Source organism: Trachinotus anak, unplaced genomic scaffold (assembly GCF_046630095.1).
Source record: "Trachinotus anak isolate AG129_WGS33_773 ecotype Australia unplaced genomic scaffold, CSIRO_AGI_Tana_v1 ptg000009l, whole genome shotgun sequence".
NCBI lineage: Eukaryota > Metazoa > Chordata > Actinopteri > Carangiformes > Carangidae > Trachinotus > Trachinotus anak.
The window spans coordinates 17,160-31,932 of NW_027273860.1; the positions used below are offsets into that span (position 1 = coordinate 17,160).

Consider the following 14,773-nt stretch of genomic DNA (forward strand, 5'->3'; position numbering starts at 1 on the left):
GAGAGCCTAATTTTTAAAGGGAAATTGACCCAACAAGTCTGGGAGGAGGACCAATTTTTAGGCCAGGGCATGCCTGGCAGGCCCTGGGAAGGGCCAACATAAGGACCGTGCACTTCAGGGACCCAATTGAGGGTCCCTGACTCTTTTTTCCTAACCTAATCCAGCCAGTGCCTATGTTGGACCCGCTGTTTTTAACAGATTGACTGGGACCTGTCAAACGGTATAGCCCGCCGTGTGAGACCCCTAGGAGGAGGAAGCCCTCCCATGGCTTTAATCCTAACCCCAACCAGGGTGACCTTGCCTGACCCTAACCTTATTTAACCCTATCCCAAGAAGGGGAAGGGTTAATAAATTCATTGTGGGCGATAAATAATAAAAAGATAAATAATTTGATGTTAAAAACAAGTTAAAAAGATAAATAATTTCATGATTTAAAAACAAGTGGATAAAAACAGTTGATGGAAAACCCAAGTAGGGTTATTACTCTAGCTGAGCCTGAAGAAGGACAAACAAGTTCCGAAACGTAGCTACAAGGGCTAGAGTATCAAGCTAATTAGTAATTTTTTGTCGCCAGGATGGCTAATGGTTAGAGGTGCTTAGAGGACGTGAGAGCCTAATTTTTAAAGGGAAATTGACCCAACAAGTCTGGGAGGAGGACCAATTTTTAGGCCAGGGCATGCCTGGCAGGCCCTGGGAAGGGCCAACATAAGGACCGTGCACTTCAGGGACCCAATTGAGGGTCCCTGACTCTTTTTTCCTAACCTAATCCAGCCAGTGCCTATGTTGGACCCGCTGTTTTTAACAGATTGACTGGGACCTGTCAAACGGTATAGCCCGCCGTGTGAGACCCCTAGGAGGAGGAAGCCCTCCCATGGCTTTAATCCTAACCCCAACCAGGGTGACCTTGCCTGACCCTAACCTTATTTAACCCTATCCCAAGAAGGGGAAGGGTTAATAAATTCATTGTGGGCGATAAATAATAAAAAGATAAATAATTTGATGTTAAAAACAAGTTAAAAAGATAAATAATTTCATGATTTAAAAACAAGTGGATAAAAACAGTTGATGGAAAACCCAAGTAGGGTTATTACTCTAGCTGAGCCTGAAGAAGGACAAACAAGTTCCGAAACGTAGCTACAAGGGCTAGAGTATCAAGCTAATTAGTAATTTTTTGTCGCCAGGATGGCTAATGGTTAGAGGTGCTTAGAGGACGTGAGAGCCTAATTTTTAAAGGGAAATTGACCCAACAAGTCTGGGAGGAGGACCAATTTTTAGGCCAGGGCATGCCTGGCAGGCCCTGGGAAGGGCCAACATAAGGACCGTGCACTTCAGGGACCCAATTGAGGGTCCCTGACTCTTTTTTCCTAACCTAATCCAGCCAGTGCCTATGTTGGACCCGCTGTTTTTAACAGATTGACTGGGACCTGTCAAACGGTATAGCCCGCCGTGTGAGACCCCTAGGAGGAGGAAGCCCTCCCATGGCTTTAATCCTAACCCCAACCAGGGTGACCTTGCCTGACCCTAACCTTATTTAACCCTATCCCAAGAAGGGGAAGGGTTAATAAATTCATTGTGGGCGATAAATAATAAAAAGATAAATAATTTGATGTTAAAAACAAGTTAAAAAGATAAATAATTTCATGATTTAAAAACAAGTGGATAAAAACAGTTGATGGAAAACCCAAGTAGGGTTATTACTCTAGCTGAGCCTGAAGAAGGACAAACAAGTTCCGAAACGTAGCTACAAGGGCTAGAGTATCAAGCTAATTAGTAATTTTTTGTCGCCAGGATGGCTAATGGTTAGAGGTGCTTAGAGGACGTGAGAGCCTAATTTTTAAAGGGAAATTGACCCAACAAGTCTGGGAGGAGGACCAATTTTTAGGCCAGGGCATGCCTGGCAGGCCCTGGGAAGGGCCAACATAAGGACCGTGCACTTCAGGGACCCAATTGAGGGTCCCTGACTCTTTTTTCCTAACCTAATCCAGCCAGTGCCTATGTTGGACCCGCTGTTTTTAACAGATTGACTGGGACCTGTCAAACGGTATAGCCCGCCGTGTGAGACCCCTAGGAGGAGGAAGCCCTCCCATGGCTTTAATCCTAACCCCAACCAGGGTGACCTTGCCTGACCCTAACCTTATTTAACCCTATCCCAAGAAGGGGAAGGGTTAATAAATTCATTGTGGGCGATAAATAATAAAAAGATAAATAATTTGATGTTAAAAACAAGTTAAAAAGATAAATAATTTCATGATTTAAAAACAAGTGGATAAAAACAGTTGATGGAAAACCCAAGTAGGGTTATTACTCTAGCTGAGCCTGAAGAAGGACAAACAAGTTCCGAAACGTAGCTACAAGGGCTAGAGTATCAAGCTAATTAGTAATTTTTTGTCGCCAGGATGGCTAATGGTTAGAGGTGCTTAGAGGACGTGAGAGCCTAATTTTTAAAGGGAAATTGACCCAACAAGTCTGGGAGGAGGACCAATTTTTAGGCCAGGGCATGCCTGGCAGGCCCTGGGAAGGGCCAACATAAGGACCGTGCACTTCAGGGACCCAATTGAGGGTCCCTGACTCTTTTTTCCTAACCTAATCCAGCCAGTGCCTATGTTGGACCCGCTGTTTTTAACAGATTGACTGGGACCTGTCAAACGGTATAGCCCGCCGTGTGAGACCCCTAGGAGGAGGAAGCCCTCCCATGGCTTTAATCCTAACCCCAACCAGGGTGACCTTGCCTGACCCTAACCTTATTTAACCCTATCCCAAGAAGGGGAAGGGTTAATAAATTCATTGTGGGCGATAAATAATAAAAAGATAAATAATTTGATGTTAAAAACAAGTTAAAAAGATAAATAATTTCATGATTTAAAAACAAGTGGATAAAAACAGTTGATGGAAAACCCAAGTAGGGTTATTACTCTAGCTGAGCCTGAAGAAGGACAAACAAGTTCCGAAACGTAGCTACAAGGGCTAGAGTATCAAGCTAATTAGTAATTTTTTGTCGCCAGGATGGCTAATGGTTAGAGGTGCTTAGAGGACGTGAGAGCCTAATTTTTAAAGGGAAATTGACCCAACAAGTCTGGGAGGAGGACCAATTTTTAGGCCAGGGCATGCCTGGCAGGCCCTGGGAAGGGCCAACATAAGGACCGTGCACTTCAGGGACCCAATTGAGGGTCCCTGACTCTTTTTTCCTAACCTAACCCTAACCCTAACCCTAACCCAGGCAGAGTGAGCACCCCCACGCACTTTCAAAATCATCCTGTTAAATATCTCTCCATCACTGGTCAACAAATGTATTAGTTGTTAAGGGGATGATGGGCCATAGAAGGAGACAGGAAAAGTTATGGATAGAAGAATAAAAAATTAAAGTCACCTTTGGGTTTAATTTGGTTTACATGAATTTTAATAATTCTTTCAGGTCTGAATTGTGAAGAGGCCTGTCAGAGAAAAAGAGAAAAAAAACATAAGCTTTAATTTTGAGGTTCTTTCTGCTTCATTGTGAACTGTTGCCCATTTCTACATAGAAAGGTTTGAATCTTTTGTTATCACTCTTTTTAGTTGATAAAATAATTTTTATTCTCCCACAAAAAAAATCCCCAATTTCCTCCACCTCGTCCTCATTGATTGCAATTTGAAGGAGCACTCAATACTTTCTCCCACTTTAGCTGTTCACATTACATACAGGGAGCTAATAACTTGATTGAACCTAAATAATGTTTTAATACTTACATTTGTGTGAAATCCAAAATTTACATACATCTGAATGATGTACAGCAGAAGACAAGCTGACTCTGTCTCCACTCTGACAGTGACACATGGTGGCTGGTAAGTTGTCTCTGTTGTGCAATGTATTCTGGGACCCTGGCTCTACACTTCAGTGTGAAACGTCAGCTTGGTAATGCCCCCCCAACCCCAACCCCACACACACACACACACACACCCCTCACTGATGGTACAGTCCCCCACCCCCACCCCCACCCCCCATGTCTGAGACAATAGTTTGAGCTGAGCAAGTGGACACAGTTAAAAGGTGCAAACCACTATTTATCACATTACATCATTTAATAAAATGTTTTCAGATTCTTCTTTTCCCTTTTCTGCTGTTCAGGCAAATGGTTTGCTCCATTCATTTGATAGTTTTTATTTTATCAAAGATTTTAAAGCTGAACTTTCTCTTGATGTATAACAGTGGAAACAGTCATGTTTTAATGTGGTTTGAGTATACTGACTCAGTCATCATTGATTCATTTTGATTAGAGATGACTGAACTGGAGACCTGTGAGGGATTAACTTTTACTCTAAGTGAGCAGTTTAGTTGATTTTAATTATATATGAAAATATAAGAACAGCAATATTTTATTTGTACTTCATGATTTGGTAACAAAGTCTGAATTTGACCAGAAATAAAGTTCATGAAATGTTGACTGTGATTAATTATCTGTTTCTACATTCTTCTATGTGTGGATTGATTTGAATAAACTAAAACTGATAAAACATCTGGAGTTGATACAAAATGTTTAAATATTGACAAATATTACAAAATAATGTGAAGGACAAAACAGCTACATAACAAATATTATTTCGTAAAAAAACCCCACAAAGCTAGGGCACAAATATTTATATGAATGAAGCAATACACAGTACAAATGAATAACAAACACAGAACTCTATATATTTATCAGTGTGTATGTGTATTTCAGTTTTCATTTGAATGATTTTATGTTTTACAACTAACACTTAAAAAATCTACCAGATTGGTTATCTAAAAAGAAGCAGGACTCGCCCCCATCACCAGGTCAGATGGTATGGTCCACCCCTCCCCCTCCCACTCCCCCTTCTCTTATTGAGCTCAATGAATGAGAGAAAGGGAGAGAGAGAGGGGGTAAAGAGAGGTAAAGGCATTGTGGCGTTCCAGCAGAGACTCTGCGGCAACACATTCAACACATTCCTCTGAACCAGATTTATTCTGCCAGTTAATACTGGTTCAGTTGCAGTTCAGTCTGACTCCAGTTAGTACTGGTTAAACGCAACTTATACCCAGTTAAACTCCAGTTAGAAACAGTAAGAAACTCCAGTTGAACTTGTGTCTGCAGAGATGAAGTTGTTGCTTTTGCTGCTGCTGATGGAGCAAACTGCAGCTCAACAGAGAGGTGAGGAACTCCTTTTTCACTTAACTGATTTTTACAATCTTTACCAAGTTGTACTGTTAACACTGAACTATTGACATTACTCCCTGCTCCTGATTTAAAATACAATCTCTTAAGAGTTTGTTCAGTTCATATAAAACATGGAGTCTGAAACTTTTCTGTCCTACTGATTTTTTTTTTCAACACACTAAAAATAGTTTTATTTTTAACACATGAAGAATTGAAGTTTTCCATGACAGATATATCTGTAATTCTCAACATTTTTACTCTGAGCTCAGCCCTGTAGCCTGATCAACATATTAACTGATCAATATGATCACACTTTACATTTGAACTTTTTCAATAATGTTATTGTATCTGAAATAAACTTTTTTATTTGTGTGAAGAGTCTTCCGCACAAATGCATTTTAACTAAAACGTTGATGATAATTTGTAAAGACACATTGAATTACAATTCCATTAGGCTATTATATTTGGTTAATTTTACTGGCCTGTTAACCATTATCTCTGTTAGCTGTTAGCACTGATAGCTCTACTAGCTCTTTAGCATATAGCTCTGTAAGCCCTCAGCTCCACTTGTGTTTAAAGTTTGTATGATTTTGTGGCTGAATTGTCACAATAAATTTTGGATTGAGAAAGAAGTTTACAATATATAATTACATGTAAACTAATTATTGTGTTAGCCTTCAGTTATGTCTGATTGGCTGTTTTATTTTTGTTTGATCAGTGTCTTAAGTATTTTACAATGGGAATCCTTAAGTTTGTTTTGTATGTTTGCAACAGACCTTTGATCTGTTATGTCTTAAACCAGGAGATTCACTGGTTTAATCATTGAGTTATCAATTAATTTGCAGCTGGTGTGTGTGTGTGTGTGTGTGTGTGTGTGTGTGTGTGTGTGTGTGTGTGTGTGTGTGTACGTGAGATAAACATATTGATTAGGGTCGTCAGACAGACAGACTGTGTGTCCTGCTGGGAAACAGGCAGTCTTTGTGTGTGTGTGTGTGTTAATTAGTGTTAACTATTACACTCCACCCTCTTCCTCTCTACCACCCTAAAACCTCCCCCACAATACCATAGTCTCTCTACACAATGTATCTGTGTGTGTGTGTGTGTGTGTGTGTATGTGTTGGGGGAAGGGTCAGAGGTCAGTTTTAACATCATGTTATTACTGTGTGTGTTGTGTCCTTTTGTTCACTATCATTCTTTTCAAATCAATTTGATCATGATCAAGGGAACAAGATAATTCATCTTCATTTGTACATTTGTGATTGTTGTGGAGTTGACAATAGGTTTACCTGTCTTTAATGACATCAGCTGTGACATCACATGCACACCTGCAGATTTAATCTGAAGTTCACGAAAAGCATTAAACCTAATAAGATTTACACACTGTAGGGTAATCCATAACCCAGTCTGATGGATGACCTCTGACCCCAGCTGAAAAAACTTGTTTGACCTATTCAGTGAGTGTTAGGGTTGATCAGCAGATAAACTCTGAACATTCGATCAGTGAGTCACGGCAACATCAGAATGACTCACCTTCACTCTGACTTCAGACTTAAGCTTATGTTCAGTCGTGACAATGTGACCACAGGGACAGAATCTGTAACTAAAGTTTACTGAATAAACTCAAAGGAACCTGCCCTGGGGGTTAGGGTTACCTTATTACAGCACAGGTAAACATGAGTGATTACATGTTAACCTCCTTTGTCCCAATACCATGGTTACATCAGTGTGTAGATCTGATAGTCATTCAGACTTAGGAGGTTTTCCATGAACATACAGGTTCATTCAGACATGATTTACACAGTGACACAATACTCAGGTGATATATTACACCTGGAGATACAAGTTCATGCCTGCTCTCACAGTGAATCATTGATTCAATTCAACATCACTTTCATCATTTCATGTGTTACAGAGTGAATTCAGCCTGTTTTATAAAACCTGACAGAGCACATTAATGACAGTCACCACACATGTATGGAGTTTATTCTTCTGTCAGGACAGGAAAATTGGTTGTAATTTCTACTTCTTCATGTGGAAAATAATTTTATCATTATCATTTTATCAGTGATTCATAATAATAATTTTTATTGACTGCCAACTTCAAACTGACTCTTCTCATAGTTAATTCAAATGATTTTATTTTCTTTGTGTGTAACAGACAATGACTGAAGAATTAAATGTTTTACAGTGATGTTAGAACACTTCTGGAGTCGTGTTGAATGTTGTGACTGTTTATTCAGACGTAACACCAAAGTGTCTTTTAACTGAATTAACCAATTTGCTGATTGTGAAAACTGTTTACTGTGATTGTCTCCATAGAACATCTGAAAGTGTGTGTGTGTGTGTGTGTGTGTGTGTGTGTCAGACCACCCAACTGATGTTATCACACCTCCACAGCTGATCACACACATCACTAATTAACATCTTTGTGTGTCTCATTGTATTTGTGTGTGTTTACATTTGAATCTTTTTACACTTAAATCTTGTTAAAACAAAGGTTTTTGTGTTTGTCCTGATTTTTAAAGTCTAAAAATCATTATTTTACAGACTGAACTAAAGAGTTCACATGAATAGAGACACAAAGGTCAAACCTTCAGCTGTTCAAGGTGAAGATGAAGAAACAGACACAACAAACTGATTTCACTGTTCAAACAACTTTGTTACATTGGTAACAGGTTTAGGTTGAAGACATTTACAGTCAAACCAAAGCTTGTCTGCGTCGACAGGATGCTTCATTCTGATCATTTGATCTCATTTTGTTTCCTCAACAAAAATCTATAAAATCTTTGTTTTAATTTGAGTCAGTTGATCAGTTTTCTGTGACAACACTCAGCAGTTCTGCAACTGTTGTTCTGCAAACTGTCTAATTGACATGTTCTCACTTTCTATTTATGGTCCAGGCTGCACTTGTAGTTTCACTGTAATTTTAGAGTTTTGTTAAATTAAATACATCTACAGTCAGTTTCTCTGTAAAACTCACATGATCATAAACTGAAGTGAAACTTGTTTCCATCATGGCTTTGACAAACAAACAGATGAGCAAAAATCACAGCAGGAGAGCAGCTGAGTCAATACTGAGCACATCACTGTTCTTCTTCTGCCTTTAAGGCCCTGTTCAGTCCTGTTCAGACCTGAGATTAACATCATCTCATCTGAACAGGGCCCAAATGTGACTCTAACCCTAACATGTAAAGCTCATCTTAACCAGAGGGACAGTAAGTTTTATAAAAATAATGAAAACAGAGATGTAAATAATGAACATCTGAATCAGGTTTACTTTTGTTCAAAGATGAGAAATGTCTTTGTTTGTTTGTTTGTTTCAGGTTTGAATCAAACAGTTTGTGTTTTTGTGGTTCACTACTTTGTACAATTATTGAACCTCCACCTTGTGTACTGAGTGTCTCGTTATCACATATAAACTCACATCATGGTCACATGGTATCACATGGTATCACAAGACACAGCCTCAAGGAGGGGAAGTGTAGCCACAGTATTTTTTCTACACTGACTCACCAGACTGTTTACCTGCAGAAACACCTGAACAGTCACCTGAAAAGTGCAGAACACAAAGAAGGCACTTGTTAATTTCTTCACGAGTTTCAGGGTGTTAACAGTCATCTGGTTGTATTTCAGGTCTGTTTCCAGCAATCTTGAACCTGGCCAGTAACGCAGTGATCAGCAGTAATGCTACGTGTGGAGAACCAGAACCTGAAGTTTACTGTAAACTCGTTGAACATGTTCCAGGACGAAGAATCAAGAACCCACACTGCCCAAAATGTGACGCCAACTCCATCCTATCCAAAGGTGCCACACCAGAACCAGAACCATACAGTCCACTTTAAATTGTACCAAAACTAGAACAACAGACTCCAGTGTAAACTGCAGACCTAGTTTAAACCAGAGCCACAGTCCAGAGGGGTCACATTGAAGGCTTAGCCTGCTGTTTCAAACCAATGACACATTAGACTGTCTCTAAATATGTCCTGACTTCCTGTCTGTGGCTCTCAGCTCCATGCTCATTGGTTCCTACTCCAGATGTAAATCTTCAGTAACACCTCATTAACATATAATTTATTTATTAAGAAATTAAATAAATTCCTCAAGCAGCTACTCACCATTAGATTTTATAGAGTTAGTAAAACAGATTAACACTTATTTACAAAATGAAATAAAATTATCCATTTATTCTGGTGCAGGACACCAAAGGTATGGGCTTGTGTAGGGGGGTGGTCTAGACCGTCAGTATGTTGTGCTTATGTGTTTTTAATTGTTTCTGGATAACACTAGTGCTCATATTAATACTCACATAATACTTGTCATCAGCAAAAAATCATTATTGTGATTATTGATCATCTGATTATTGATCAATCTTACTGAATGCATTGATCTGAGCCCTAGTTTTACATACATAATGACTACATGGCAGTACTGTAATATGCAATTATTACTTCACAGACACATACTCTCAGCAATTCACAGTAGTAAGTAGTAGTACTAACAGTACGCCTGTGTGTGTGTGTACCTTAGAACGTCATCCAATCACAAATGCCATAGATGGGACAAATCAATGGTGGCAGAGTCCAAGTATCAAGAACGGTCAACAGTTCCACTGGATCACCATCACACTGGACCTCAAACAGGTAACGCACTGAAATATACACCTGCAGACAAGTCCTCTGTTCAGGTGTTTGGGTAACACTTGTTTAGGCTAATGAGGCATGTTTTTCCTGAATGATTGGAGGCCTCTGCTCGCACTGTGGTCAATGTGAACATTTTGCCAGGTGACTACAACACAGGTACATGTCTGATGACCCCTTGTAACCTGAGTTTTCTGAGTTGTGTTAATGTATTTTTGTCTTCAGATTTTTCAAGTCGCTTACATCATCATCAAGGCAGCTAACTCCCCACGTCCAGGTGAGACCAGGTGTCAACGTGTCTGTCTCTGTCTGTCTACCTGTCTGGCTATCCACCTGTCTGTCTGTCACAGTGTTATTAACACTAGACTCAGCCATATTTACATCCTACAAAGATACACTGTAACTGTTTCAGACAGTCACATCACAGCCTGTCTGTCTGACTGACCTGTCTGTCTCTCAGGTAACTGGATCTTGGAGCGCTCTCTGGATGGTGTGACCTTCGACCCCTGGCAATTTTATGCCATCAGTGATTCTGAGTGTTTGACACGTTACAACATCACACCAAGACTCGGACCTCCAACCTACAAGAGTGACACTGAGGTCATCTGCACTTCTTACTACTCCAAACTGAACCCACTGGAACATGGAGAGGTGAGTCTGTCTGTCTGTCTGTATACCTGTCTCTCTGTCTGTTTATCTGTCTGTCTGTTTCTATACCTGTCTGTCTGAGCATGGGGAAGTGACACAAGTTTTCTCTGAGCTGTCTCTCTATACCTGTCTCTCTCATTATATCAGAATCAGAATCAGTTTTATTGCCAAGTATGTTTCCACATACAAGGAATTTGTGCTGGTGTTTGGTGCAAAACAGTAACATAAACAAACTTAGAGTAAAATTAAAAGTTAAATTAAATTAATTAAAAGTAAAATTACCTATGTTTCTCTCAGATCCACACCTCTCTGATTAACGGACGACCCAGTGCTGATGATTTGACCTCTGACCTCCTGAACTTCACGTCAGCTCGTTACATCAGACTGAGACTTCAGCGAATTAGAACTCTGAATGCTGACCTGATGACACTAAGTGCCCGCGACCCCCGAGACATTGACCCCATCGTCACCCGCAGGGTGAGACAGATGAAACGTGTGATCTCATGATCAACGCATTTATTAATGAAAATAATATATAAATAATAATATAAATGTTTTTCTCTCAGTATTATTACTCCATCAAAGATATCTCTGTGGGTGGGATGTGTATCTGTTATGGACATGCTCAGAGCTGCCCACTTGACCCCATTACCAAGGTAACAACACACACCTGTTCTCCTGTACATTCCTGTACACCTGTACAGTGTTCTGCCAGGTGATGGAATGTTTCTATAGACTTCAACTTGTGTGTGTGTGTGTGTGTGTGTGTGTGTGTGTGTGTGTGTGTGTTGGTGTACAGAAGCTGCAGTGTGTGTGTGAACACAACACCTGTGGAGAGAGTTGTAACAAATGTTGCCCTGGTTACCACCAGCAGCCATGGCAACCAGGAACTGTCTCTGAGGGAAACACATGTGAAAGTAAGAGACAGAAAAATAGAAACACCTTTGAATACACCTGCTTCTCTCATCTTCATCTCTCTCACCTGTCTGCTTCCACCTGTCTCTCTCACACCTGTTTGTGTCTCAGAGTGTAACTGTCACAACAAAGCAGTCGACTGTTTCTACAACCAAACTGTCTCAGAGCTCTTTTTGAGTGTAAACTCACATGGCATTCGTCAAGGGGGTGGAGTTTGCATCAACTGTCAACAAAACACAGCCGGCATCAACTGTGAGACTTGCAAAGATGGATTCTACAGACCTGCAGAGGTACAGTACAGACCTGTATACCTGCAGGACTGAGTCAATGATAATGACTTAAAACCTAACTCAGTGTGTGTGTGTGTGTGTGTGTGTGTGTGTGTGTGTGTGTGTGTGTGTGTGTGTGTGTGTGTGTGTGTGTGTGTAGGTTTCTCCATATTCAGACTCTCCCTGTGTTGAGTGTAACTGTGACCTGAGAGGATCAAAGTCTTCAGTCTGTGCCAGAGATGACACACAGCTAGGTCACTGTTATTATTATTGTGTTTTTCTGCTTTGTGTGTTTGTGTCTAATACAGCAGCAACTAAGATGCATTATAGCGCTGACTCAGTGTGCATGTGATGTGTGTGTGTGTGTGTGTGTTCAGGTGTCTCTGCAGGTCAATGTGTGTGTCAGGAAGGTTTTGCTGGTCGACAATGTGATCGTTGTGCATTTGGCTACAGAGATTTTCCTCACTGTGTTCGCTGTGAGTGTAACCTCTCAGGCAGCATCAACACCGACCCCTGCAGTCCCTGCATCTGCAAGGTAAATTGTGACATCAACATGGGAGATTGGGGTTACCTGCAGCTTCAGTTATTGATAGATTTATCATCACAGAACAGGACAGACCTAAGTTTGGTCTTCAGTTTGCTTCACCTGTTCCCTGAAATCTGTTCTCCTTTCCTCAGGTGAACGTGATGGGAGCTCACTGTGATCTGTGTAAACCAGGTTTCTACAACCTGCAAGAGAAAAATCCACTCGGCTGCACTGACTGTTTTTGTTTTGGTGTGTCCGATGTCTGTGAGAGCTCCACCTGGTTCACAGCTCAGGTAACACAAACATACACATAAACATACCTGTGCACATACACAACTCCACTCATGCATAGTATATTGTATATTTTCTGATGATGTTTTTGTTCAGGTGTTTCGCACAGATGCATGGCTCCAGCCCTCTCAGGCTTTCCACACCCCACCTATCATCCATAGCAACGACCTCCCCATCCCTAGCAACACCTCGTCTGGCCACACCCATCAACAAATGCTGTCATGGGCAGCACCTGCCAGTTTCCTCAGTAACAAGGTCAGCCACCATTTCCATATTTGGAAATAATGCAGCAGTGTGACTTCCTGTATGTTAACTTAATTTAACTGTTGACTTAATTTCTCTTTCACTTCCTGACCCTTGACTTCTCTTTCTAGCTGGTGTCTTACGGAGGTTACTTGAACTACTCAGTGGTCTATGACATCCCATTGGACAATGAAGACCATTCTCTTCCCATCCACTCTGACATCATTATTGAGGTGACAAAAAACCTAATGAATATAACTCATGAATAAAAAGTTTGAATAAAACAGAAAAAAAAATTCAGATCAAGTTTCAGATTAAAAACTATAATCACAGGGCGGCCCGGTAGTCGAGTGGTTAGGGCGTCTACCATGTTGAGCGCAAGACGCTCTTAGCAGGGCAGTCACTGGTCCGACTCTTTCCTGCATGTTGTTCCCCTCTCTCTACCCCCCTTCCTGTCAGTCTCCACTAAGCTATAATAAAGGCATAAAAAGCCCAAAAAAATAATAATAACCAAAAAAAAAGTACAATCACAGTGTCTTCAAGAACTACAACACCCAGACTGAACTGATCCATTTTGGTCTCATCTCCAGGGTTATGGCCAGGCTCTACGTCTCTCACCTTTTGTCCCCCTCTTCCTCTCTCCATTGGCCGAGCGCTTGGTTGCCGTGGCAATGGTACCGCAGCAATTTGTGGACGATCAGACAAGTGTACAAGTAACCCGTGACGATTTGCTGTCAGTCCTCTCTGACATGACATCGCTGAGGGTCAGAGTTCACCTGAATGCCTCTGCTGAAGGGCAAATACGGTAAGGAAAAGTAATCTGATTACCTCTAACATGATCACATGTAATGAAATAAGTAACTGAGTACAGAAGAATTACTTAAACAACAGGAGGTAGGCAGACCAGGGGCAGACCTGGAAGACCCAGGAAGTCATTGCTCATTTTTCAGGTAAAAGCTCTGTAATGTCAACAGGTGTGGAAGAGATCCACTCTCAGGTAGTGAAGACTCTGGACACTGTTGGACCATCTGGGTTAATTCTTCCATCAGGCTGCTGAGAGGAGATTCCTAATGACTGTTGAACCTCAGATTCAGGACTGATATGGTTCTGTCCTGGTCAATTGACCAGTTATTTACCCTTGCAGGGATCCTGGAGGGGTCATGGAAGTTTCTCCATCCAATCTATATGTTTTTTGTGTATGTAATGTTATGTTATGTATGAATCTAATGACTGTCTGTTCTTCAGACTCAGTTCAGTATCTCTGGATGTTGCTGACTCTGGATCAGTGTCTGGGGTTCAGGCAGTTGCTGTGGAGACGTGTGAATGTCCGTGGGGCTATAGCGGTACTTCCTGTGAGGTCAGTGGTTCACTTAGTGGAACTTCATTGCTACTTTTATTCTTGCTAGTACTGTTAGTACTTTTAATGATTATTAATTTATTTTATTTTATTTAGTTAATTATTGAGTTATTTTTATTTTCAACCCAGCTGCTGTAACAGTTTGGTAGTTTGGTAGCAGTAAGGTTCATGAGTAAATTGTATTTCTGAGTGTTTTCCTGTATGTTGTGTGTTGTAGGCGTGTCTCCCAGGTTTCTATAGGGTGGGAGGAGTACTGTTTGGAGGAAACTGTATGCAATGTGAGTGTAACGATCATGCCACCGAGTGCGATATCAATGGAGTTTGCTTGGTAAGTTTGAACAAACACAATCAACAAACAATGAAAGTAAATGAAGTGGAGCAGCAGGAAACTGTCACACACCAAACTGACAGCTGTCATGTTTTAACAGTGTTACCATGGTGACCTTTTTCTGACCTGTCTGTCTCTTACCTGTCTGTCACTCAGGGTTGTACCCACAACACCACAGGTCCTCACTGTGATCAGTGTCTCCCTGGTTTCTATGGTGACTCCACTGAGGGGACAGAAAATGACTGTCAGTTGTGTCCATGTCCTCTGATGGAGCCGTCTAACAGGTGTCTCTTCAAATCTGATTAAACAAAAAAAAAAAAAGTTATTAATACAAAGCAATGTTTATAGTGTGTGAGTATAAAGAATTTTATTTGTAGTATGAATACCTGTGCATGTGTGTGTGTGTGTT

The 14,773-nt window shown here is 40.8% G+C and overlaps 1 protein-coding gene across 1 annotated transcript in view; it reads left to right on the forward strand.

Moving 5' to 3' along the window:
• Positions 1-3,221: 3,221 nt before the first annotated feature.
• lama1 (laminin, alpha 1) overlaps positions 3,222-14,773 on the forward strand; it is a 31,545-nt gene continuing 19,993 nt past the window's right edge. Inside the window, exons 1-18 of the mRNA XM_071484188.1 lie at positions 3,222-5,144; positions 8,784-8,954; positions 9,678-9,790; positions 10,013-10,064; positions 10,248-10,438; positions 10,733-10,912; positions 11,002-11,091; positions 11,235-11,352; positions 11,462-11,640; positions 11,780-11,873; positions 11,997-12,154; positions 12,298-12,438; positions 12,533-12,691; positions 12,811-12,912; positions 13,270-13,484; positions 13,925-14,036; positions 14,254-14,364; positions 14,521-14,648. Coding sequence (XP_071340289.1) covers positions 5,090-5,144; positions 8,784-8,954; positions 9,678-9,790; positions 10,013-10,064; positions 10,248-10,438; positions 10,733-10,912; positions 11,002-11,091; positions 11,235-11,352; positions 11,462-11,640; positions 11,780-11,873; positions 11,997-12,154; positions 12,298-12,438; positions 12,533-12,691; positions 12,811-12,912; positions 13,270-13,484; positions 13,925-14,036; positions 14,254-14,364; positions 14,521-14,648 — 2,369 coding nt within the window. The 5' untranslated portion in view covers positions 3,222-5,089. The remainder of the gene's footprint in view (positions 5,145-8,783; positions 8,955-9,677; positions 9,791-10,012; positions 10,065-10,247; positions 10,439-10,732; positions 10,913-11,001; positions 11,092-11,234; positions 11,353-11,461; positions 11,641-11,779; positions 11,874-11,996; positions 12,155-12,297; positions 12,439-12,532; positions 12,692-12,810; positions 12,913-13,269; positions 13,485-13,924; positions 14,037-14,253; positions 14,365-14,520; positions 14,649-14,773) is intronic.